This window comes from Nerophis lumbriciformis, linkage group LG14, assembly GCF_033978685.3.
Source record: "Nerophis lumbriciformis linkage group LG14, RoL_Nlum_v2.1, whole genome shotgun sequence".
In the NCBI taxonomy this organism is placed as follows: Eukaryota; Metazoa; Chordata; class Actinopteri; order Syngnathiformes; family Syngnathidae; genus Nerophis; species Nerophis lumbriciformis.
This window is the reverse complement of record NC_084561.2, coordinates 34,260,744-34,288,697: the sequence shown is the minus strand read 5'-3', so window position 1 is coordinate 34,288,697 and position 27,954 is coordinate 34,260,744. Positions and strand designations below refer to the sequence as shown.

The 27,954-nt window shown below is 41.9% G+C and overlaps 1 protein-coding gene and 1 long non-coding RNA gene across 2 annotated transcripts in view; both read right to left on the bottom strand.

The window, feature by feature from the left end:
* The window catches only part of LOC140679398 (uncharacterized), a 36,429-nt gene extending 8,909 nt beyond the window's left edge, over positions 1–27,520 (bottom strand). Inside the window, exon 1 of the long non-coding RNA XR_012050814.1 lies at positions 27,413–27,520. This is a non-coding gene — a long non-coding RNA (uncharacterized lncRNA). The remainder of the gene's footprint in view (positions 1–27,412) is intronic.
* Positions 21,968–24,092, bottom strand: LOC140679406 (general transcription factor II-I repeat domain-containing protein 2B-like). Its single transcript, XM_072914734.1, is given in 3 exon segments — positions 21,968–22,051; positions 22,146–22,326; positions 23,500–24,092. Coding segments are annotated over 3 exon segments (858 nt in total).
* Positions 27,521–27,954: the final 434 nt, after the last annotated feature.

Sequence of the window (27,954 nt, the reverse complement as noted above, 5' to 3'; positions counted from 1 at the left end):
ATACCAAGTCGTATCAGGATCATACATTGGTCATGTTCAAGGTCCTGAGTTTGTAAACATAATATATATTTTTTTTAAATGAAAGAAGATTTTGTGATGTTAGAAAATATCGATGTAATCATAGTGGTATCGACTAGATACGCTATTGTACGTGGTATTATTACGGTGGATGTTAGGTGTAGATCCACCAATGGCGTTTGTTTATATTGTAGCGTCCTGGAAGAGCTGCAGGGAATTCTGGGAATTTGTTCTGTAGTGTTTGTTACGAATATTCTTCCAAAATGTGTTTGTCGTTGTTGTTTAGTGTGGTTTCACTATATGGCACATGTTTATGACAGTGTTGGCATTGTTCATACAGCCACCCTTAGTGTGACATGTATGGCTGTTGACTAAGTATGCCCTTCATTCGTTACTGTGCAGTGAGTTCAAAGTCAAGATGATTGTGTCATTTGTTCATTATCGGGCACAATGAAATATTGGTTACATTACTTATATTCACTATTTTCATCAATTTTTTTTCACCTCCAGTCAAATATATATAACTGGTGATTATTTTTTGGCCTTTATGTTTCATCATCTGGGCAACGGCACATTTAATATTCACACATAAGTAAAGTCTTTCGTCTGCATTGCAGTTCAGTCAAGAGCAGAAAGAAGAATTTGGCCTTTTTGTTGTCTTTTGCTTTCATTCAAGCTACCAGCTGATTTAAACACAGCATTTTTAACCCTTTCGCTGCAAATGTCAAGGGGCAGGACTTAAATGCTGCTGCAAAGGAATGCTATTGGTTGTGTTGGAAGGATTGACTGAGTGCATTGCTGAGCTGCCATTGGCTGCTGAAACCTCCTGATCAGTCTCCACCAGTCCGCGCCAGTCAGGTGACTGCCATGCTGGAAAACCAATGTCCATCAGTCTGTCCTCACAATTACAAATAACCAGCCAATAGGAAGCTGACATATTAAGCGTGTACTTCAACAATGTTCTTCCCTACATTGGCATTTAATTTTCAGTTAAGTTTAGGAGCAAATGAGCACAATTTAGAATGAGATACTTTTTAGGCTGTAGGAGCCTGTGTGTGGTCATGGATGTGTTGCTGACGATGGATTATGTGGATCTGCAGATGCACCACCTCAAATTAAAAATGACATCTCATTTGGAGGGCGCAGGATGCATTATCCATCCATCCATCCATCTTCTTCCGCTTATCCGAGGTCAAGTCGCGGGGGCAGCAGCCTAAGCAGGGAAGCCCAGACTTCCCTCTCCCCATCCATTTCGTCCAGCTCCTCCCGGGGGATCCCGAGGCGTTCCCAGGCCAGCCGGGAGACATAGTCTTCCCAACATGGCCTGGGTCTTCCCCGTGGCCTCCTACTGGTCGAACGTGCCCGAAATATTATTACTTTTAAAAATCTGTATCAGTAAGTAATTCAATACGTGTCACATCTTTATGGTGTCATTACTACATTAGTGAACAATATTACAGTGAAATGTACAAACCCCGTTTCAATATGAGTTGGGAAATTGTGTTAGATGTAAATATAAACGGAATACAATGATTTGCAAATCTTTTTCAACCCATATTCAATTGAATGCACTACAAAGACAAGATATTTGAAGTTCAAACTAATAAACTTTATTTATTTTTTTTGCAAGTAATAATTAACTTAGAATTTCATGGCTGCAACACGTGCCAAAGTAGTTGGGAACGGGCATGTTCACCACTGTGTTACATGGCCTTTCCTTTAAACAACACTCAGTAAACGTTTGGGAACTGAGGAGACACATTTTTTAAGCTTCTCAAGTGTAATTCTTTCCCATTCTTGCTTGATGTACAGCTTAAGTTGTTCAACAGTCCGGGGGTCTCCGTTGTGGTATTTTAGGCTTCATAATGCGCCACACATTTTCAATGGGAGACAGGTCCGGACTACAGGCAGGCCAGTCTAGTACACGCACTCTTTTACTATGAAGCCACGTTGATCTAACACGTGGCTTGGCATTGTCTTGCTGAAATAAGCAGGGGCGTCCATTGTAACGTTGCTTGGATGGCAACATATGTTGCTCCAAAACCTGTATGTACCTTTCAGCATTAATGGCGCCTTCACAGATGTGTAAGTTACCCATGTCTTGGGCACTAATACACCCCCATACCATCACAGATGTTGGCTTTTCAACTTTGCGCCTATAACAATCCGGATGGTTCTTTTCCTCTTTGGTCCGGAGGACACGACGTCCACAGTTTCCAAAAACAATTTGAAATGTGAACTCGTCAGACCACAGAACACTTTTCCACTTTGTATCAGTCCATCTTAGATGAGCTCAGGCCCAGCAAAGCCGACAGCGTTTCTGGGTGTTGTTGATAAACGGTTTTTGCCTTGCATAGGAGAGTTTTAACTTGCACTTACAGATGTAGCAACCAACTGTAGTTACTGACAGTGGGTTTCTGAAGTGTTCCTGAGCCCATGTGGTGATATCCTTTATACACTGATGTCGCTTGTTGATGCAGTACAGCCTGAGGGATCGAAGGTCACGGGCTTAGCTGCTTACGTGCAGTGATTTCTCCAGATTCTCTGAACCCTTTGAGATATTACGGACCGTAGATGGTGAAATCCCTAAATTCCTTGCAATAGCTGGTTGAGAAAGGTTTTTCTTAAACTGTTCAACAATTTGTTCACGCATTTGTTGACAAAGTGGTGACCCTCACCCCATCCTTGTTTGTGAATGACTGAGCATTTCATGGAATCTACTTTTATACCCAATCATGGCACCCACCTGCTCCCAATTTGCCTGTTCACCTGTGTGATGTTCCAAATAAGTGTTTGATGAGCATTCCTCAACTTTATCATGGGCCTGCTATCTGTGCCCTGGACCTCTGACCGGGGGTCCAAGGAAGCCACCGTACTTTTAAGATGGTGCTGAATGAGTGATGCAATGAATAGGAGTGTCTGAATCCGAGAGTTTTAAGTGTAACAGTACAAAATGAGCTACACAGCAAGCCAAAAAACGTTAGCATGCACACATTAAAATGCTAACATTTACGTTGGCATGATAACTGTTAGCATGTTTCATATACCAATGTATATGATTCAAAGGTGTATGGCTGCGAAAATATAGGAAAATGTTTAAAATTAGATCAAAAACTTAGCATGCGTAAGTTAGCTAAGTCACATACCAACTTATAACTCTGGTGTAAACGGTTGCAAAAATAGCGCAAAAAGTTAGCATGCTAAGGCCCTCCGATTGCCATCCTGCCAAAACCAAAAATTGGACATCAAAACTTTTTAGCCAGCGTTAAAGTCGACAATTGTATAAACAAAATGAGATGTTAAGCATCGAGCTATGTGAATGAATGGCTGAGCTACAAGAGGAGGTAATCTTTTTTTGTTTTTGGCGTTGGTCTCAGATTAAATCGTCCAGTAAAATGAGTGTACCCATTCAATTGGCCCATTTTTTTTGTTTATTCGAGAATAGCGTTTCCAATTTAAAGTACCGCCGTAGACACAAGTGAGACCTTTCCGACGGTATAACATATGTGGGGGTCCTTTGGCCGGTTTATCTTGTATTAAGCATAAGAGAAATGTGCGGAACAAGAATAATACAATTTGAAGTATTATATAATAATATGGGCTGCTTGCAATTCAAGCGCCCATTCACATGCTCATTCACTGCTGCTTGCAGCATGTGAATGGGTGCTTGCATTGCAGCAGGCCCACAATAAATAGAAACTCCATATACTGTATACTAGAGACGTGCGGTGAGGTTTATTTCTAATGACGCACTTGAAACATTTTCTAAACTTTTAAAGGGGACCTATGACGATTTCAGTCATCATTTAAAGAGGTCGTATTATGCAATACCAATACCAACCGGTTTTTTTTTTTTACCTTTTTAGCGCCTATTTGTGTGTATTTGTGATCCCCATAAGTCCCAAAAAGTTGAATTTATACCAAGGAATTTTTTATTTATTTATACCATGATATAAAAAAAACAATTGTGCCTTGTTCCAAACAAACCGTTTGGATTGTGACGTATTTGCCATGGCTACATTACATTACATGCAAAACCCAAAACCAGGCGTTGTGTACATCGTAAATAAAAAGAAAATACAATGATTTGCAAATCCTTTTCAACTTATATTCAATTGAATAGACTGCAAAGACAAGATATTTAATGTTTTAACTGAGAAAAGTATATTTTTTTCTTCAACTAATCATTAACTTAGAATTTAATGGCAGCAACACATTGCAAAAAAGTTGGCACAGGGGCATTTTTACCACTGTGTTACATGACCTTTCCTTTTAACAACACTCAGTAAACGTTTGGGAACTGAGGAGACCAATTTTTGAAGCTTTTCAAATGGAATTCTTTCCCATTCTTGCTTGATGTACAGCTTAAGTTGTTCAACAGTCCGGGGGTCTCCGTTGTGGTATTTTACGTTACAGATTGCGCCACACATTTTCATTGGTTGACAGGTCTAGACTACAGGCAGGCCAGTCTAGTACCCGCACTCTTTTACTATGAAGCCACGCTGTTGCAACACGTGGCTTGGCATTGTCCTGCTGAAATAAGTAGGGGCGTCCATGATAACGTTGCTTGGTTGGCAACATATGTTGCTCCAAAACCTGTATGTACCTTTCAGCATTAATGGCGCCTTCACAGATGTGTAAGTTACCCATGTCTTGGGCACTAATGCACCCCCATACCATCACAGATGCTGGCTTTTCAACTTTGCGCCTATAACAATCCGGATGGTTCTTTTCCTCTTTGGTCCGGAGGACATGACGTCCACAGTTTCCAAAAACAATTTGAAATGTGGACTCGTCAGACCACAGAACACTTTTACACTTTGCATCAGTCCATCTTAGAAGCCGGCGGTGTTTCTGGGTGTTGTTGATGAATGGCTTTGGCTTTGCATAGTAGAGTTTTTACTTGCACTTACAAATGTAGCGACCAACTGTAGTTACTGACAGTGGTTTTCTGAAGTGTTCTTGAGCCCATGTGGTGATATCCTTTACACACTGATGTCACTTTTTTAATGCAGTACCGCCTGAGGGAAGGTCACAGGTATTCAATGTTACGTGCAGTGATTTCTCTAGATTCTCTGAACCTTTTAATGATATTACGGACCGTAGATGTTCCATTCATCCATCCATTTTCTACCGCTTGTCCCTTTCGGGGTCCCGGGGAGTGCTGGAGCCTATCTCAGCTGCATTCGGGCGGAAGGTGTCGTACACCCTGGACAAGTCGCCACCTCATCGCAGGGCCAACACAGATAGACAGACAACATTCACACTCACTATCACACACTAGGGCCAATTTAGTGTTGCCAATCAACCTATCCCCTGGTGCATGTCTTTGGAGGTGGGAGGAAGCCGGAGTACCCGGAGGGAACCCACACAGTCACGGGGAGAACATGCAAACTCCACACAGAAAGATCCCAAGCCCGGGATTGAACTCAGGACCTTCGTATTGTGAGGCAGACGCACTAACCCCTCTACCACCATCCCTTAATTCCTTGAAATAGCTCGTTGAGAAATCTTTGTTGACAAAGTGGTGACCCTCGCCCCATCCTTGTTTGTGAATGACTGAGCATTTCATGGAATCTACTTTTATACCCAATCATGGCACCCACCTGTTCCCAATTAGCCTGTTCACCTGTGGGATGTTCCAAATAAGTGTTTGATGAGCTTTTTTGCCACTTGTGCCAGCTTTTTTGAAATTCCAAATGAGCTAATATTTGCTAAAAATAACAAAGTTTTCCATTTCGGACGTGCCAACTTCACTGGTTTTGGGGTTTGTACTTTTGATAAAATGTTTTAATCAAATACTTATTGATCCAATTTGCAGCAGTCACAATGATAGGATGATTTGGCCAATGGGTATTGTCCATGATATATGGGTAGATACGGTGAATCTAAGCGGGTTATAGAGCATCGGTCTTTATAGGGGAGAAAGTGATGCATTTTAAAGAAGCTGTGTTTGAGTTTAATTTGGTGTTTAGATGTCTGGTAGGTTTTTCCAGAAACAGAGAATGTTCATACTGAGTTTGGTCTTTACTGACAGCAATATGTCAGACGGCTATTGATAGATGCTCTGTAAAAGTTGAGGTGAGCCTGTATTAGCGTTTAAGAAAGTACATTTTCCGGTTGGTTTTCCGACTTGATGGACCGGATGAGGTTGGCCAAGATGTGGATTTCAAAGAACTTGAAGCTCCAGTAAGAAGAACACTGTGCATGGATCTTCCCTAAACTACGACCGGCTTCTTGGTCTTCAGTGTGTTTTATTTTGGGAACACCAGTCAGTCAGGCTTTGGACTTTCTCTCTGTAGGCTGATTCGTTAATGACAGTTATCATACCAACAATAGTGGTGTCGTCAGAAAACTTGCACGTAGTGGCTGAGAACACACCCCTGTGGTGTTCCAGTGTTCAGGTTGAGTGTCTTTCATCCTGATGATCTGTGGTCTCAGATTTACGACCAGTTGAAATCTACATTTCAATTAATCACTCTCGTTTTTAAATTGCTTGACAGCACTGATAATGAATATTCAACACCATGAATCGCTCAACCACACCTACGGCGTGCATTGCCGGAGCAAGAGACAGCTGCTGGTTTCAAAGGTTCCGGCTAGCTCCACTCCAGGCATGCCCCGCAAAAGTGCTTCTTGCTCTTCCTCCAGCAACTGCAGTGTGGAGGGGGCGTGGTCTGCATGGTCTGCTGCAGGAATGGGGTGTGTAAAGACCGGCCTCGAAGCACAGCTGGCAGGTGATTGGATTACCCAGCTGGGGCTGATCATCCAATCACCTGCCATGCTTATCAGCAGTAGCCGTGGCCGAGACAAAGGAGTGGAGTTGTAGTTGCAGCCACACGACACACACATGCGCCCGAGACCACGCCGCAAGAAGAGAGATCAGAAAAGACTGAAAAGTCGCAGAACAGTGTGCTGTCCTGGCGCGTGTGCGCACAAATAAAACCATTGTTACACCAGACGACCGGGCTCACGAGAAGGTCTATTGCGATCAGGAGAACCCACCAGAGGGCAACCGCCACATGCAGCAATGGCTTGCCGGTGGAAATAAAGTTGGTATGGTATGGTATGGAAAACAAATTCAATGTACTGGATCCAGATAATTTCCCCCTCTGACGGCTGTTACCTGTTTTCCTGCGCTCTCACTGAGTGCGCCGTTGCTGCCACCTTCCGACTCCAGGAACCGGAGTAAGACCCACCGCAGAGACCTGCACTTCTTCTTCTTTCGTATGAGACAGCTAGGCGATGTCGCTCAGCCGCTGCAGCCAGCTCACTGTGTCAGGGCTCAGATAATCAAAGGTCCAGGTCATTGGGTGGGAGAAAGATGGGGCATGCGTGGATGATGTAGTGGACGGTCTGTTCCTCGGCTCCGCATGGGCAGGCTTCTGATGGGAGAAGACTCCAGCGGTGCATGTTGCCGTTGAATCGGCCAACACCCGTCCGTATCCGGTTTAGTGTTGACTGGTTCTTACGAGGAAGGTCAACGCTCGTTGATCGGCGGCTTGTATTTGGGTTGACTGAGAGTTGAGGGGCTCGGGTGGTCTCCTGCCAGCTGTTTCTCCATGCTTCAAGTGTGTTGAATTTGGGTCCACCAAGAGTTGCTGGGTGGCGGGAGAACGGACGCCGGGTCGGTAGGCATTGGCGACCAAGGTTTTGCACTTCACGCTGGCTCCTCAGAGCAAAAAGCCCGCAAAGCAGCTACAGGACCGGTCACATCTCCTGCAGTCGCTCTGCAGTACTACCAAGACTTCCCCGGTGTCTGGATGTGCACCGCATGGATCAAGGCCAAAGCACCGGTCACCCGCAACGCCGGAAGGATCCTCCTCTCACAATGACACTGATCATCAGACACTCCATTGTGAGCAATGTGCAGATGAGGGGCGAGCACACTATCTTGTTCACCGATGCCACCGTTATAGATATAGCAGCAAAGCCTGCCTCCAAATCAACAGACTAATATTTTAAACTTTTAAACAACAATCTGATCTGCTAGAGCAGGATTTTATTCAACTTTTTAATGCCCTCTGCAATCACGAGTGGGGATTTCTATCTACCCCCACCTGTGGTAGAAGAATCGGTCGTTTTAGCAGACTAATGGGCTTGAACACGTGGCTTTAATCAGCTTGTTATATTTTTGGTGGGTGCATTATTTTGAAAGTTTTTCCGACACGGTCAGCTGTTTTTAGACACGTAAAACCAGGAAGCTATGACAGATCTGAAGAAGGCTGAAGTGTCAGGCGAAACTGTCAGCAGGTAAGAAACCTTTCTCACACACACACACCATACTTGCCAACCCTCACGAATTTTCCGGGAGACTCCCGAAATTCGGCGCCTCTCCCGAAAACCTCCCGGGACAAATATTCTCCCGAAAATCTCCCGATTTTCAGCCGGAGCTGGAGGCCAAGCCCCCTCCAGCTCCATGCGGACCTGAGTGAGGACAGCCTTTTTTCACGACGGGAGGACAACAGGGTGACAAGAACTAAATCATCCAGACTAGAGATAAATTGTATTATTATGTTTATCTTACCTAAAAATAAATATATTTATTAATTACAAAAAAAACTAAATACATTTTTACTATATTTTGCTAAAAACATCGAAATTAATTGTATTTTTTTTTCTTTTTCTGACTCCTTATTACATCCAGCCATAGAATTATACATTAAAATAAACATATTTAAAATAATTCATTTTAAATTATCATAATAATTGATTTAAAATGACCATATTTAATTATTAAAATAATTGCTTGTTTATCAACAACTTTAGCATTTTATTCATTACATTTTGAAGCTCTCAGAAGCCAAGTTATGTTATATTCCTTAATATTTATTTATGCAAGTTTGAAGTATCAATTATCCAAGCACAGTGTTGTTTGCATATTTTCAGGATGTATGTATATATATATATATATATATATATATATATATATATATATATATATATATATATATATGTACAGTATATGTATGAAATACTTGACTTGGTGAATTCTAGCTGTCAATATATTCCTCCCCTCTTAACCACGCCCCCAACCATGCCCCGACCAGCTGGAGGATGCGTGGCCTCCAGCTCCGCCTGAATTTCGGGAGATTTTCGGGAGAAAATTTGTCCCGGGAGGTTTTCGGGAGAGGCGCTGAATTTCGGGAGTCTCCCGGAAAATCCGGGAGGGTTGGCAAGTATGCAAGTATGACACACACACACACACACACACACACACACACACACACACACACACACACACACACACACACACACACACACACACACACGTGCAAAAATGTGTCTTAACACAAGAATTTTGAATATAATTATTTGAGAAGACAAGATAACCGCAATCAAATTACTTTTGTAGGTGTAGATCAGGGGATGTCGTAAGTTTGTAAAGCCCTTTGAGACACCCATGATTAAGGGCTTTATAATTATATTTTCATGGATTGTTTTTTATATGACACAAAAAGCACCCACTTTGTGATGGTAAAATAAGTGAAAAAAGGTACTATTGTCTCGGCTTTCAAACAAATATATGCCTAAAAGACGCTTTGGGACGGAATTCTCAACGCGCTGCGGTATCACTTACTTGTTGTCGTTTTGCTTGAAGATCGCCAGGTTGTAGTGGGTGAGTGTTTAAATGAGCAACTAATGAAATATGTGTTGCGAGTGGATGCGATGTCAAAGTAAACAAAAAAAAACCCAAAGCCGATGCATGCATAAAACTGTCGGTTCAAACACAAATCAATAAAACAATCAATGAGCCCCGCGGAGCATACCTCGGGACACGCCCAGGGCCGCTCATCTCCTGCACGCGTCACTCCGGCGGCAGCAAGCAGCTGCAATCAATCAGCACTCAGCGCACCTGTTGTTGATGATCTCCCTGGGCTTCTTAAGCCAGTGCAGACCTGCGTTCCGGGCCAGAACGTAATCATCTGTTCGAGTACAGTAAGCCAACTAACTAAGCTTTATGCCTTTCTCTCTCCGTGTTTCTTTCCCCGTCGTATGACTGGTCTTTGTCATTCCTGGCAGCTACCCCTTCATTCCCAAGTTACGAGTTATGCGTCTCGTCTCACTACGCGCTTCCTCTGCTTCCCTGACTATCTCTCGGATCTCGACCTCCTGCTTGGACACAAACCTTCTACGCCCTGCTATAGTCACCGACTTCCTGCTTGTCTCACGGATCTATGAGCCTGCCCTGCCCCTTATGGACTAGCCTCTCGCTCAACATTCACGGCAACACTCAACAGTTAATTCCAACACACACTTTGGATCTAGTCACACTCCATTCTCTAGTTTATTTATATTATTGTTTGGTTATTATATATATTGCAAATATACATAATAAATACATAGAGCTAAACTATGTCCCCCTTGTTGTCTGTGCCGTCTACTCCTCCTGTATATAACAGTACGTTCTTGCCACAAGAATAGGGACCAGACAGCACAGTTTTCACAATGACTTTTGCTTCGCTCTCCACCCTGGAAAACAACACAGCCTTTGGTTTGATGTCGTCTTGTATGTTTCCAAACAATGGGTCGCATGCCATATTTGCTTGTCTTTCAATGAAGCTGACCAATTGCATGAACTTGGCTCTTGCTTGGGTTTGCTCATAATGCTCATAAGCTATACCTCTCCATGACTGTCTTGTGTGCAGCTCACGCACCTGTGTCAGATTGATTATCAAGGCTAGGGCCTGCATTGATTGCGTCACCGCTCAAAACCAACAAAAATATGTCATTTGTAGTTTTATCTTTAGATGGCTCCAACAGGTACAAAGCAGAATTATAAAAAATGTACGAAAAATACCTAAATGTTATAGTTTTTTTCCTACTGCTGGTGTTTTTAGTTATCACTGTTATTTTATATTTAAAATTTAGTTTTGATAGTACAATAAACGTTAATAAAAATAATAGACTTAGACTTAGACTTCCTTTTATTGTCATTCAAATTTGAACTTTACAGTACAGATAAGAACGAAATGTCGTTGCATTAGCTCGTTGTAGTGCAGGATAAAAGAGCAATAAGGTGCAGATATAAATAAATAGATTACTGTAAAGATAAATATATTGCACTTTTGCATATGCATCCACGTTTATGGATGTATGTTATATTTTCTTTATATTCCTGCCAGTTAATACGTTTTTGGGGGGAATTGAGGGGATTATTATGATGCGTTCAAGAGTCGTGAGGATTAGCTTTTAGCTTTGTTATTAGCCCTGCTCGGCATCCCCGTTTCTGCTTCCGATCACACCGCTTACGTCTCTTCCGTCGACGGTCCCCGCTGGTACTCGGCGCCGCTGCTTTTCAGGCCCCTGGGTGTAGTATTCCCATGCTACCGAGGAGGTCCAGCGTATATATATATATATATATATATATATATATATATATATATATATATATATATATATATATATATATATATATATATATATATATTTACATCTAAAATTGTCTGTCGGTCATATGTTACTATGGAGTGACTACGCTAGAAGTTAACTTTGAAATTTACAGAATTTACTGATATATTTGCCAAAAAAGTTCCATTACTACCACGAGCCTCTGCAGCCGCAGCCGAACAGGCCGCCGCCATCCTGAGAATAATAATAATGTTTTCAAATTCATTAATGCATGCGTCATTAATCGTGATTTCTATTTTTTTCCATAATCATCCAGCTCTATGTTGCATGCACAGGAATAGTGTCAATAGAAGTCACTTGACAGAGACGCAAAACTAAAAAACCTCAGCAATTCTTCTGAGGTCAAAGGAAATGCAACACGGAGGAGAGAGGAGGGTGCATGAGTGTGAGGGGTGTCAAAAACTCACAAAGAGAAGGAGTTCACCTGCTTCTTTGTGACCTTTTAAAATCCTTTATTGAGAATTCAGGGTCAGTGAGGACAAAAGAGGGAGGGAACCTACTCTCTGTGTGCTCGGCAGGGAGCAGCCCATGCTTGACCAACTCTTTGGATTGGCATTGAGGCAATCTAGATGCTCTTTATGCGCTCCTTGTATCTGACTCTGAAAGTGTGTCAAAGCCAACCATTATGTTTGTTTGAGATATCATTAACCTTTGTGTGTCTGTGTGTGTGTACTGTGTACACAAATTTAAAGGCCTACTGAAACCCACTACTACCGACCACGCAGTCTGATAGTTTATACATCAATGATGAAATCTTAACATTGCAACACATGCCAACATTTTAGCTTACTAAAGTGCAATTTTAAAAATCCTGCTGAAAACGTCTCGGTATGATGACATCTGCGCGTGACGTCACGGATTGTAGAGGACATTTTGGGACAGCATTGTGGCCAGCTATTAAGTCGTCTGTTTTCATCGCAAAATTCACAGTATTCTGGACATCTGTGTTGGTGAATCTTTTGCAATTTGTTCAATGAACAATGGAGACAGCAAAGAAGAAAGCTGTAGGTGGGAAGCGGTGTATTGCGGCAGGTGTTGTGCCGGATAACGCACCCCCGCCGTAGAATGCACCCCTTGACTGTTGTGCCGGATAACACAGCCGGTGTTTCATAGTTTACATTCCCGGAAGATGACAGTCAAGCTTTACCATTGGCCGGTGGAGAACTGGGACAACAGAGACTCTTACCAGGAGGACTTTGAGTTGGATGCGCAGACGCGGTACCTTGAGTACGCATGCAGCTGCAGCTTCCAGACATTTGATCGCTCGCTATGTGCATGTCACGTACGTAACTTTGGGGACTTTGGGGAAATATATGTGCTGTATGAACTTTGGGGAGGTGAACGGTACTTTGGGCTGTGGGATTGAGTGTGTTGTGCAGGTGTTTGAGTTGTATTGGCGGGTTATATGGACGGGAGGGGGGAGGTATTTGTTATGCGGGATTAATTTGTGGCATATTAAATATAAGCCTGGTTGTGTTGTGGCTAATAGAGTATATATATGTATTGTGTTTATTTACTGTTTTAGTCATTCCCAGCTGAATATCAGGTCCCACCCGCCTCTCACAGCATCTTCCCTATTTGAATCGCTCCCACTGCCCTCGAGTCCTTCACTCTCACTTTCCTCATCCACAAATCTTTCATCCTCGCTCAAATTAATGGGGAAATAGTCGCTTACTCGGTCCGAATCGCTCTCGCTGCTGATGGCCATGATTGTAAACAATGTGCAGATGTGAGGAGCTCCACAACCTGTGACGTCACGCTACTCGTCTGCTACTTCCGGTACAGGCAAGGCTTTTTTATCAGCGACCAAAAGTTGCAAACTTTATCGTCGATGTTCTCTACTAAATCCTTTCAGCAGAAATATGGCAATATCGCGAAATGATCAAGTATGACACATAGAATGGACCTGCTATCCCCGTTTAAATAAGAAAATCGCATTTCAGTAGGCCTTTAATGGCAGATAATTTGAATGTTTTTTTTGTTTTTATTGAACAACAAACATACATTTAAAATGCACACAGGTGTACAAACTATTGTCATTAGTGGCAAAGATTGGAGCTACATCTGCAGGTGTGGAGAGGAGCTCCTCCTGTTTAAAGCGGCTCAAGTCTTACACCCGCAACACCATGGGTCAAGGCCGTTTTAGCAGCCCAGCTCTGCTGGCCATTGAGAGGACGCTTGTCAAATCCCTGGGAAAGACGCCTTCTTGGTACGACAGGGTCACAGCTCACTTTCTTAACGGATGAAGTGCTTGCTGTCCAAAGTTGGGACAGCAACTTTGGACAGCAAAGTTGCTGTCCAAAGCTCGCCTGTGCATCGGTTGGGGACGTCTCTGCGCTGCTGACCTGTCTCCGCTCGGGATGGTCTCCTGCTGGCCCCACTATGGACTGGACTCTCACTATTATGTTAGATCCTCTATGGACTGGACTCTCACTATCATGTTAAATCCACTATGGACTGGACTCTCACTATCATGTTAGATCCACTATGGACTGGACTCTCACAATATTATGCTAGATCCACTCGAAGTCCATTGCACCGGTCGCACTGGGGATCTGAACCGAGGATGTCGTTGTGGCTTGTGCAGCCCTTTGAGACACTTGTGATTTAAGGCTATATAAATAAACATTGATTGATGATTGATTGATTAAAAAGGAACGGATGGTAGAATTTACGTATAAATAAACCAACACATTTTATGATGTAGGCCGAAATTGAGCTTCCCCTCCTTGAGAGACCAGCATCCGCCACTGGTAGAGAGCCTATCGAGGGTTCTTTCTGATTAGGGACAGACAGACAACTTAAAACATACGTACGCGGATCTAAAACACACGTACGCGATTCTGAATACACCCATTCAAATTCGTACACACACACAAACTGGATTGAGATGCACGTTTGCAAATAATTTTGCTACAATAATACTTCCACACCCATGTGTCTCTCAGCTCTGACAAGCAAAATGATGGCTTAACCATTAAATTATTCAACTGTACTTTTTTACCTCTTAAAAAAATCAAGCAGAAAATAGACTGATCTGTGTAAAGATGCACTTTCAGGTACTGTACATCAGTGGTCCCCAACCACCGGGCCGCACAAGAAATAAAAAAAAATATATATTTTTTAATTTTTTTAATTTTTGTATTAAATAAACATAAAAAACACAATATACACTTACAATTAGTGCACCAACCCCTCCCCCATTTACACTCATTCACACAAAAGGGTTGTTTCTTTCTGTTATTAATATTTCTGGTTCCTATTATACATCAATATAGATCAATACAGTCTGCAGGGATACAGTCCGTAAGCACACATGATTAGAATGGCCGAAGGTATAGATGTGTGTGTCCAAGAAAACGGCAGGATGTCTTCTTGTAAAGGATTTATTACAATCTTTGCAAGTAACGTTTGCTGTAGTCTGGAACAACATGGTACACAAACAACTTTCAGAAATGCAGCCAATACTACATACAGATAATGTGTCATAAGACATGCAAATATAAATTAAATACACAGAGGACATAAGTGAAGGAAATTAAATGAGCTCAAATATACCTACAGACTGTCATGACATGGACTATGGCGGGTTTGTTTTCCCGAGATGCAATAAAAGTTGTAGCGGACATGGCGTGAAGGTAAGGACATATTTATTTTTACTACAACAAAAACAACAAACTAAAGGCGGAGGTACAAACTTGACTATGAAACAAAAACTTACACTTAATGTAGACTAAGGACATGAAACAAAAGAACTGCTAAACGTTACATGAATAAACAAAAACTTACTTGGAACAAGCATGGAAATGATCATGGAACAATGGCATGGAATCAACACATGAGTGACAAGGGTAACAGCAGATAATGTCGCCAGGCCAACCAACAGAAAAAGACAGGCTTAAATAACAGTGACATGATTGGTGACAGGTGTGTGAGTCCAAACGTGGAACAGGTGAAACTAATGGGTGACCATGGAAACAAAACAAGAGAGTGAACAACCAGGAACTAAAAAGCGTCCGAAAAACAAACAGCACATGGCCAAACAAAAACAGACATGACACAGACAAGGCATAATGATGCAATATATAATAAGCCTAAATAGCATGTTAGCATCGATTAGCTTGCAGTCATGCACTGACCAAATATGCCTGAGTAGCACTCCGACAAGTGAATAGCATCCACAAAGCTCACCTTTTTGCATTCCCGCACAGCATAAAACGTTTGATGGACAAAATAAGACAAAGAAGGAGTGGCATAAAACACGTCTTTCTGTGGCAGCGTTGAAGAGTTCAAGGGCCGGCAATTATTAGTAGGACAAAATGACACTCGCCAAATGCTCTAATTAGTGAAGCATGTATAACATAAACAGTGGGATTTCTAACAATTAGGAAGGTTTGTGGGACAAATTTTCAAGTGTTGACCAGTCCGCAACTACAAAAAGGTTGGGGACCACTGCTGTACATCATCACTTTATATTGTGGCAGTTAAAAGGAAGACACCAGCTGCTGCTTTACACACACCTTTATTCCAAAACTGCCAACACAGAATGAATTACAGGAAATACTCTTCTGGTGCCAACATATACATACCCAAAACACATCTATTACATAACCACGCACCCCAACCTGCAGACTTTCCCAATGAGAGGCCTGCCCCAAAGTGTTCGCCAAACACTCAGTAGGAAGTTCCAAGGAGAAAATAAAAACCTTCTGGGAGGTCTCAGCAGCCTGCTGTAATGGCTGTGTCGTCCTTCCTCAGAAGGAGCGGAAGAAACTTGTCTGACAGGGCGCTTATGTGAGTGAAGAGTAGGAGAAGGACTTTCAATCCTAACCCGTAAAAGCACAGCTGGGTGAACAGGGCAGGGCCCGTCTATTGTAATGCATCCTACATGTCTGTGGCATTGCGTTCACTTACCGTATTTTCCGTACCATAGGGCGCACCAGATTATAAGGCGCACTGCCGATGAGTGGTCTATTTTTGATCTTCCTTGTGGTCTACTACCGCAAGTAGCTCTCCTAAGTTGTAATAATGCATTGAGTAATCAAACAAGAATCAAAGTCTATTGTATCCTTTTTGATATGCTGACATTTTTATATTTACCGTATTTTCCGGATCATAGGGCGCACCGGATTATAAAACGCACTGCCGATGAGCAGGTCTAGCCAGGTGTATTTTCCTACAAAAGGTGCACCGGCTTATAAGGCGCATAAAAGGGGTCATAATATTATTATTTTTTTCTATATTGAAAACATTTCTTTGTGGTCTACATAACATGTAATGGTGGTTCTTTGGTCAAAATGTTGCAAAGATTACGTTTTACGGATCATCTTCAAGCCGCTTTCTGACAGTCACTTCCGGAGGCGCCGTTTTGTGGGCGTCTCCTCCCTGTCGTCTTTTTTGTAGCGGTGTAGCGTGCAAGGACGGGGGTGGAAGAAGTGTCAAAAGATGGAGCTAACTGTTTTAATGACATTCAGACTTTACTTAAATCAATAACGGAACAACATCTCCTCTGAAAACAACAACACCGGAAATGTGTCCCGTGAAAAACCGTACAACCGGAACTCTAATAAGTAAAGTTCCTTGGGTGAATAATGTAAACTCACTACACCGGTATGTTTTAGCGCTTTCATGGCAAGTTTACTGACAAATATAAGTAAAAACATTACACTACTTTATATTAGAAATGGCAACAGCTGAGGATGAATGTCCCATAACAAGAAGATAGAGAAAAAGAAGAAGCTTATCAACTACGGTGTTAGCGCAGACATGCGCAATTTTTCGGGATTTATGCAGATCCCAAATACAGATCAGCAGGTACAAGAAGGTAAGAAAAATTGCTTTTGCATAATATTGCGAAACAAAACAGCAGATAATATATCTTACCTTCAGTGTTGAGACTAACGCGTTACAAAGTAACGCGTTACTGTAACGCCGTTACTATCGGCGGTAACTAGTAATCTAACGCGTTATTTTTTATATTCAGTAACTCCGTTACCGTTACTACATGATGCGTTACTGCGTTATTTTGCGTTATTTTTTATGTAGTATCGGCTAGAAACTGAGAAGATCTGAGTGTTGCAGCGCTGCTGAAGAGGCGACAAAAAAGAGGCGTGCCGCGCGCTGTCTGTGTGTACGTGTGTGTGTGTGTGTGTGTGTGTGAGTGTGTGTGTGTGGGAGGGGGCGTGTCTGTGTCTACTATCAAGACGTCATGGCGAACCCCGAAGCCGAGTTTCTTAAAATGGAGATATTTTCAGTACGTTTCTTTTATCGACCACAAAGAAAAGAACATTTTAGTTGAATGTAAGTTTCAAATATGCTGAAACAGCGACAAAAACAACATGCTTCGACGAAGCTAGTAAAGAGACACACACTTCACCTCCAACAGCGGCTGGATTTTAATGAGGCACTGCACACTGAAGGTACACACACTCTGTCAATTCTCTTATATACTCTTTCATTTTAAACTTTTAGAGTGTTTGATTATCACATCACTCTAAATGTTTGGACTATAAAGTTCACAAACCTAAAGAGGGATACTAGTGGGCCAGGCTAATATTTCCTTTTCTCTAAACTAAGTGGGGAAATGTGTAGAGTGTTCTGGGCTTCAGACATGATTTTATTTCAGAATTCCTTGAGAAAACGCCTGGTTAGGCTTTAGTGTGTGCCTTTCTTGTTTTACAGCTATGTTGTTATTATGCTGTTTGTTACTTATGTATGTTAAGTTGCAGCTATTTAAAATAGTTTTGTCAATTTGTTCTGGTCTGAAACAAATTGGCCCTTTAAAACATATCTTTGTCTTTGTGTGTTGTATGTAGACCACATTGCTTAGCAGAGTTCAGTGATGCAAATGCATGTCAAGTTGATCAACAGATTGTATTATTCTCCAGTGCAATAACAGTACTAAAATGAAGGCTAAAAGGGCATTAAATGGGGCCTTAAAAAAATAAAAAATAAATATATAAGTAACTAAATAGTTACTTTTCACAGTAACGCATTACTTTTTGGTTTAAGTAACTGAGTTAGTAACTGAGTTACTTTTGAAATAAAGTAACTAGTAACTGTAACTAGTTACTGGTTTTCAGTAACTAACCCAACACTGCTTACCTTATACACACCCCATAATAATACTCGTATGTTTAATGCACCGGCAATCCTTCAAGCGGTGAGGCTTCATAGCTTACTAAAGTCTTACTAAAACATTTTGATAGATTTTGGAGCGGCGTGTGTAGTGTTCTAGATTTTCACTGGAACATTTCAAATGTTGGTGTTGTTTACTTGAAACATATTGCCGTCATAGTGCAGCTTACACTTATCTCTTATGTTTGACTGCCATCTCCTGGTCACATTTATCATTACACCATGTACCAAATAAAATTGTTTCAAGATGGGTAAGCTCAACCAATCTAATTTCTTACATTAGGCGCGGGTTATAAGGCGCACTGTCAGGTTTTGAGGAAAAAATTGGATTTTAAGTGCCCCTGATAGTCCGGAAAATACAGTTTCTGAAACAGGTTTTGATATGGGAATCGGAGGAGCGGACCTGTTGCTGACTGACTGTCTTGTGTCCAGTGCCACTCAAAACATTTTTTTTGTTCAGAATGGCTGCTGACCAGCCCGATGACCCGGACTTTCTTATTCTTAAGTCTGCTAACACGGCTCTTAAACTCGAGGAAGTGGTGATGCAAGCTGGTGGGCCCACACTCCTCTCTCCACTGTTTGCTCTCAGCCTGTGGTTCCAGTGGTTTGGCAACGGTGGCAATCATGGCGCACAAAAATAAACCGACCCCACAAGAGTTCCGTCATAATAAACGACAGCAGAAATCATTGATGAATATGACTGGGGGCCAAAGGATCACTTGACAAAAGGAGTGTGACTGCAAAGAGGAGCTCTCGGAGCGGCTTGCAAAGCACTAGCTCAGGGGTCGGCAACCCAAAATGTTGAAGGAGCCATATTGGACCAAAAATACAAAAACTAAATCTGTCTGGAGCCGCAAAAAGTTAAAAGCCTTATATAAGTGCTATAATGGAGGCAACGCATTATATAAGTGTCTTTATTAGCTATATTAGCCTACTATCAAAATGACTATGTGTCACAAGCTGACACAAATCTTTGTTGACAGAAATGTTGAAATGTAATTTTTATTCTACACATGTTTACAACATTGGAAAGCATTAGTAAAACAGAGGCTTTTTAAAGGATGAGCTAACTCCTGGAAATTACTGGATTAGAATGGCTGAAGGTATAGATGTGTGTGTCCAAGAAAATGGCAGGATGTCTTCTTTTAAAGGATTTATTACAATCTTTGCAAGTAACGTTTGCGTCTGGAACAACATGGCACACAAACAACTTTCAGAAATGCAGCTAATACTACATACAGATAATGTGTCATAAGACATGCAAATATAAATTAAATACACAGAGGACATAAGTGAAGGAAATTAAATGAGCTCAAATATACCTACAAACAAGGCATAATGATGCAATATATAATTCTAGCCTAAATAGCAGGTTAGCATCGATTAGCTTGCAGTCATGCACTGACCAAATATGCCTGAGTAGCACTCCGACAAGTCAATGACATCAATAAAGCTCACCTTTTTGCATTCACGCACAGCATAAAACGTTTGGTGGACAAAATAAAACAAAGAAGGAGTGGCATAAAACACGTCTTTCTGTGGCAGTGTCGAAGTGGCAAAATTAGTAGTACAAAACAGCGCTCGCCAAATACTCTCATCAGTGAAGCATGTACCGTATTTTCCGCACTATAAGGCGCACCTAAAAACCACAAATTTTCTCAAAAGCTAACAGTGCGCCTTATAACCCGGTGCGCTTTATTACGATTAATTTTCATAAAGTTTCGATCTCGCAACTTCGGTAAACAGCCGCCATCTTTTTTCCCGGTAGAACAGGAAGCGCTTCTTCTTCTACGCAAGCAACCGCCAAGGAAAGCACCCGCCCCCATAGAACAGGAAGCGCTTTAAGCAACCACCCGCCCCCGGAAGAAGAAGAAAAAACGCGCGGATATCACCGTACGTTTCATTTCCTGTTTACATCTGTAAAGACCACAAAATGGCTCCTACAAAGGACAAGGATCCGGTTCATAAAAAGACGCAATCTCTCCATCCGCACACGGATTACTACCGTATTTCACAGCAACTGATATTCCTGTGGAACGGGAGCACGTACGGTGAATATTCGCACCACAGGGAATGAGAAGTCGTCCTTCACTGTGGTTCTAGCTTGCCATGCTAATGGCCAGAAACTTCCTCCCATGGTGATATTCAAAAGGAAGACCTTGCCAAAAGAGACCTTTCCAGCCGGCGTCATCATAAAAGCTAACTCGAAGGGATGGATGGATGAAGAAAAGATGAGCGAGTGGTTAAGGGAAGTTTACGCGAAGAGGCCGGGTGGCTTTTTTCACACAGCTCCGAAGGCGAACACACCTTCACTAAGACGGGCAGATAGCGCCGGTCGACATACGCCAACATCTGCCAGTGGATCGTAAATGCCTGGGCAGATAGTTTCGGTCACAACTGTGGTCCGAGCTTTCCGGAAGGCAGGATTCACAGAACTGCTGCACAACAACAGCGACACTGAATCCGATGACTTCGACGAGGCGGAGCCGGCCATTTTTGGATCCCACGCTTGCGCAACTTTTCAATTCGGACACCGAAGACGAAGAATTCGAAGGATTTACGAATGAAGAATAACTTCAGAAGGTGAGCGCTATGTTTATTTTGTGTGTTGTGACATTAACGTTCGAGCAACATTATGTTGCTATTTATTGCTCTACACCATTTTGAATTTTACTATGTTTGTGATTGCACATTTGCGTACATTTTGGGACAGAGTTGTTAGAACGCTGGTTTTCAATATATTATTAAAGTTTGACTGAACTATCTGACTGTTTTTTTGACATTCACTTTAGCGCAGCGTTTTTTTGACATTCACTTTAGCGCAGCGTAGGCGCGGCTTTTAGTCCGGGGCGGCTTATTGGTGGACAAAATTATGAAATATGTAATTCATAGAAGGTGCGGCTAATAATCCGGTGCGCCTTATAGTGCGGAAAATACGGTATAACATAAACAGTTGGATTTTTAACAATTAGGAAGGTTTGTGTCATGTTTGTCCCTCTAAAGCAGGGGTGGGCAATTAATTTTCCCCGGGGGCCGCATGAGCAACCCGAGCAGTGCTGGAGGGCCACATTATTTTTTATATACCGTAATATAAAAAATAACAATAAAAAAAAATAAAAAAATAATAATAATAATGATAATTTCATTTCATCTAACTTAACTTTATACAAAAGTAGATTGCTTTTGATGGTTTTATTTAAACTCTTAATCCTTAAATATTTATATTAGGCTATGTGAAATTGAAATAAGAAAACAATAACAATCATTGAATCACTGCAATTTATTTTTAACTTGTTCACACTTTAACTTTGTTCCACAAACAAGGAAAAACAACAAACAACTTAACAAGTTTATAGAAATACTGCAATACAACAACCTATAACTTGTTACGTTTTCCACCTCATTTTACCTCTTCAGTGCGGATAATCCAGTCTGTTCTGGGCTTGAACAAGGGCATTGAAATCTGGCTGAATGTCTGAGGTGGCTATGCGAAGGACAGCTGAGAGGTGCTCATCAGTGATAGAGGATCTGTGTTTGGATTTTTTTAACTTCATCACAGAAAATGTCTGTTCACATACATAGGTGGATCCAAAGAGGACCAGAATCCTCTGAGCATGCCTCCTCAGGTGTGGAAAGTTCTCCTCTTTGAGGGAGGAGTAAAAGTCCAGCAGCGAGACTGACCTGAAGTGCTCTGCCAGAAGTAGGTCAGACTGCAGGTCAATGAGCTGCATCTGAACATCGCTTGGTGCATTGTCCAAACTGCAGTTGAAGGGAGAAGAAACCATGTGCATTTCACTCTCAAGAGTTTTGAAAACTTGAAATCGCCTCGAAAACTCTCCATGCAGTGCTTCTAACTTGCTTGAGCACTTGTGGAGGTGATCGGCTGATCTTGTGGCTTCCTTTAGTGTTGGAAAGTGGGTCAGAATTAGGGTTGGGTATCGAGTATCGAGTATCGATTGGAACCCGGACTAACTTTCCGATTCTCCCGGAATCGTTCAAAAGTTTAAATTTCGATTCCTAGTTTCGATACCCAGTCCGCCGACCGGAAAAAAAGAATAAGTCCGTCGACCGGAAGAAGAAGCCGCTGAACACCAATGAAGAAGCGCCCACCGCCGGAAGTGTTAGCATAGCCGAGCCTATGTAGCCGAGCGAGTCAGTCAAGCATGGATAGCGGGCGTCGGCGGTCGAAAGTGTGGCTTTATTTTACTAAAAAAAATGAAATATCGGCGAAATGTAACACGTGCGACAGGACTGTTTCGTGCTTAGGAGGGTGCACGTCGAACATGATGAAGCACCTCAGAGTTCATGGAGTACAAATAAATGAGTGTCCCGTCTTCGATGCGCTGCACCGACCGTCCTCCTCTGCCTCTTCCTCCGACGCCCAGCCTGGCACCTCGGTGACTGCACTGCAGTCCGAATCCGGTAAGTAAAACAATATATATGCAATAAATAATGTGTTTTGCGCCAACGTTGAGGCAGCTAAAAAATTAGCCCGCGTATTTTTTCATAGACAATTTACAACCTGCTAGCCAGGCTCCGCGATGTGCTCAGCATACTCCGTTCACCGTAGCGGCAATGGGGAAGATGTCGGTGCCACAGACGGAAGAGTGCCACAGAAAGGTCACTGCACACAGTCAAAAGACTGCATCCCTTTTCAGAGGTGGAATCTCCAACATTTAGGTTAGTTAAGCAATAACGTTAGAGCTAAGCTAATTGATACTGGGCTAAACAGTAACAGCAACATTACATGCTTGTTTATGTTTGCAGGTATATGGTGAAAACTCTCCACCCAAAATACATACCACCTTCCAGGGACTACCTGTCAAACACATTGACATGGTACAAGAAGAATCGGAATCGAGAATTGTCAGGAATCGGAATCGAAACAAAGAATCGAAATCGGAATCGGAATCGGTCGAATTCAAACGATACCCAACCCTAGTCAGAATGTTGTCTTTCACTTGGCTTGAGAGAAGCTGCAACTTTCTCATGAAAGCCGTCACTGCACTGTACATCTCATGCACAAAAAGGCCCTTGCGCTGCAGTTCGACATTCAGTCCGTTCATGAGTGCAGTCACATCCACAGCGAATCCGAGGTCTGCCACTCAGTCTTCATCTTAAAGTTCTGGGATGTCATGTCCTTTCTTCCCACAGAAATTCTCAATCTGGTCTCTCAGGTCCCAGACACTTTTCAGTACTTTGCGCAGGCTGAGCCACCTGACGTTGCTGTGGTAGCTTATGTCACCATGTTCACTCTCATTTTCCTCCAAAAGTGCAATAAATTGTCTACGATTTAACAATCTCGCTCTGATAAAGTTAACTGTTTTACTTACAGCATCAACAACATGGTTAATTTTTAACACTGTCTTACACAACACTTCCTGATGTATAATACAATGCAAAAATGTCAATTTTTGCACAGGGTTCATTTCCGTCACTTTATCCTGCATCCTCTTTAAAAGTCCAACATTTTCCCCGTCAGATTTGGACAACCATCTGTTGTCACACCTGCCAGCTTGTCCCATTTCAGTCCTAACATGTCCAAACACGCATTTACCTCTGTGAACAAGTCATTACCTGTGGTTGTCCCTTTAATTGACTGCATGGCTGCCAGCTCCTCCGTGATTTGAAAGTCTGCAGTTATACGTAAGAAGATGAGCAGCTGGGCGGTGTCACGTACATCGCAGCTCTCATCCAAAGCTAGCGAAAAACAATCAAAGTCAGCAGTTCTGTTCTTCAGCTGAAGCTCCAAGTTTCCAGCGATGGTCTTAACCTACCTCATTACAGTGTGTCGGGAGAGTGACACGTTCTCAAATGCGCCCCTCTTCTCCGGGCATATCAGCGCAACAGAGTCCAATAAGCACTCCTTAATAAACTCTCCGTCAGAAAACGCCTTACTTTTTCTGGCGATTTTGTGAGAAATGACGAAACATGTCCTGACGGCTGCATCTTTGGAGGTGTGAAATTTGGCAAAAAGTCCTTGTTGGGTTTGCAGTTTTACCATTAACGCATCAGCCTCCCTTGCACGCTCTTCATCAGACATATTCCGGTATTTTCCCTCGTGCTTCGTCGTGTAGTGGCAATTCAAATTATATTCTTTAAACACAGCAACCTGTGTACCACAAATTAAGCACACGGCTTTACCTTTAATATCTGTAAAGAAATATTTGGCAGTCCATGTCTTGTTGAAAACATAGCATTCGTCATCAACTTTTCTTTATTAAGCGTGAGCTGACATCACGGGGGTAACCGGGCATCACTTGTCGCTGTGCACCTTCACTCACAGGTTACACACGGACATACGACCATAAATAACACTTTTCAAAATAAAAAACAGCACAGTTGTATTGCACGCACGACATAGATGTTTTTTAAAATGTATTTTGTACATTGTGATTGCTGCTGTTCACATTCACTCACAATCACGCACGCGCATACGTCCACAAGGAAGTAATACAAATAACACTTTTCAAAACAAAAGCAGCACCGTTGTATTGCACACTCGACATAGATATTTTATTAAATGTATTTTGTAATTTATGATTGGCCTCACGCGGGCCGGACATGGATGCACAAAGATGCATAATAAAGAAGGAAAAAAACATATATAAGTCGCATTTTTTGGGGAAATTTATTTGATAAAACCCAACACCAAGAATAGACATTTTAAAGGCAATTTAAAATAAATAAAGAATAGTGAACAACAGGCTGAATAAGTGTACGTTATATGACGCATAAATAACCAACTGAGAACGTGCCTGGTATGTTAACGCAGCATATTATGGTAAGAGTCATTCAAATAACTATAACATATTGAACATGCTATACGTTTACCAAACAATCTGTCACTCCTAATCGCTAAATCCCATGAAATTGTATACGTCTAGTCTCTTACGTGAATGAGCTAAATAATATTACTTGATATTTTACGGTAATGTGTTAATAATTTCACACATAAGTCGCTCCTGAGTATAAGTCGCACCCTCGGACAAACTATGAAAAAAACTGCGACTTATAGTCCGAAAAATACGGTATATGATTTGCCTGAGAAGCTGGACAGGACAAAAAAAATAAATAAAATAAAATAAAATAAAAAATAAATTACCGTATTTTTCGGACTATAAGTCGCACTTGCCGAAAATGCATAATAAAGAAGGGAAAAAACATATATAAGTCGCACTGGAGCCCGGCCAAACTATGAAAAAAACTGCGACTTATAGTCCGAAAAATACGGTATATGATTTGCCTGAGAAGCTGGACAGGACAAAAAAAAATAACAAAAAAAATAAATAATAATAAAATATTTTTTTTAATTAATTACCGTATTTTTCGGAGTATAAGTCGCACCGGAGTATAAGTCGCACCTGCCGAAAATGCATAATAAAGAAGGGAAAAAACATATATAAGTCGCACTGGAGCCCGGCCAAACTATGAAAAAAACTGCGACTTATAGTCCGAAAAATACGGTATATGATTTGCCTGAGAAGCTGGACAGGACAAAAAAAACAAAACAAAAAATAATAATAATAATAAAATAAAAAAATTAATTAATTACCGTATTTTTCGGAGTATAAGTCGCACCGGAGTATAAGTCGCACCTGCCGAAAATGCATAATAAAGAAGGAAAAAACATATATAAGTCGCACTGGAGCCCGGCCAAACTATGAAAAAAACTGCGACTTATAGTCCGAAAAATACGGTACTTTTTGAAACCGATACCGATAATTTCCGATATTACATTTTAAAGCATTTATCTAATTATATCCCAACATAGCATATCCCATCAGTTTGCAAATGGAACTAGGCGTGCTGACACAAATGCACCGGCCCACTCTCTGACATCCTCTCGGAGAGGCCAGGCTAGAGGAACTTGGCACTGACCAGCATGACCCACGTCCGAACACCTGGGCTCAAGAAGGAGCACATTGATTCAAAAACCCAGGGGCGGCAGACCACCGGAACCACAACTAATGTTAGTGAAGAACGTTGGTGTTTATAGAGAGCCCGTAACGGATTCATGGAATTGTAACTCCTTTGCAATGGGGAAGATTGACTTGAGTATTTATACAAGCAGTGGACGACAGAAATTTTGGATCTTGGTAGATCAAGCCTTTAATGTACTGTAAGTACGGAGACGTGTGATTTAAGACACAGCCCTATCTTTGCTGCCGCGGGCCTACAGTTGCATTCCGATGTTTTGTTATTAGATAGTTGTCTGCTTTTGCCAATAAATGTGCCAAGTTATAGGGATAGACTGTCACGGTCTTTTAGGAATTACAGGAGTGTGTTTGAAAAAGCTATGAGTAGTGAGTAGTTTTAAGATGCCTCAGCATTGCAGGCCAGTTATAATATGCAGAAAAGTCTTGAAACTGATCCTCGTTGCAACCTGGACTTGGCACACACTTCCCTTGGTCAACCTGAGAAGCATGATTGTCTTGTATTTCTGGGGCCCTCATATGCCCTGTTGCTTGCCTGTGGGAGGACTGCTGGCCTAAAGACATGCAGTCAGCGTCTGTAAGCACATAACTGCGATATTTCATCGGTATGTTGCTAAGTATGCCATACCTGGCCTCCTGGCAGTTCAATCTGAGATGCCACAGTGCCTCTTTGACCAATTAGGGTGAGACTCTACTGGGTCGGATTCAAAACTCCTGTTGAGAGTTGCCAGGCAGATCTAGCCAGCCCAAACAAACTGCAGGCTTAACCACAAACACATCATTAAACTTACTCACACTTTAACCTCTTTGTCTCCTCTCTGCTCCCACATACAGCTGCCCTGAATAAAACCCTGCAGCTTTTGAGGATTTTTGTTGCTGAAATGCGAAAGGCCTTCTTTTTTTTTTACCTTTCTTGTTGCACACATTGCTTTTCCTGCGGTCTCCAGATGTTTATCTAACCCGGGGGTCTGCAACCCGCGGCTCTTTAGCGTCGTCCTAGTGGCTCCCTGGAGCTTTTCCTAAAAATGCATGAAAATAGAAAAAGATGGGGCAAAAATATATATATTTTTTTTTAATATGGTTTCTTTAGAGGGACAAACAAGACACAAACCTTCCTAATTGTTAGAAATCCCACTGTTTATATTAAACATGCTTCAATGATGAGAGTATTTTGCCGGTCCTTGAACTCATCATAGTTTCTTTAAAAGTACAACTTTTTCCGACTCTGCCACAGAAAAGACGTGTTTATGCCACTCCTTCTTTGTCTTATTTTGTCCACCAAACGTTTTATGCTGTGCGTGAACGCACAAAGGTAAGCTTTGTTGATGTTATTGACTTGTTGGAGTGCTAATCAGGCATGTTTGGTCAGTGCATGACTGCAAGCCAATCGATGCTAACATGCTATTTAGGCTAGCTGTATGTACATATTGCATCATTATGCCTTGTCTGT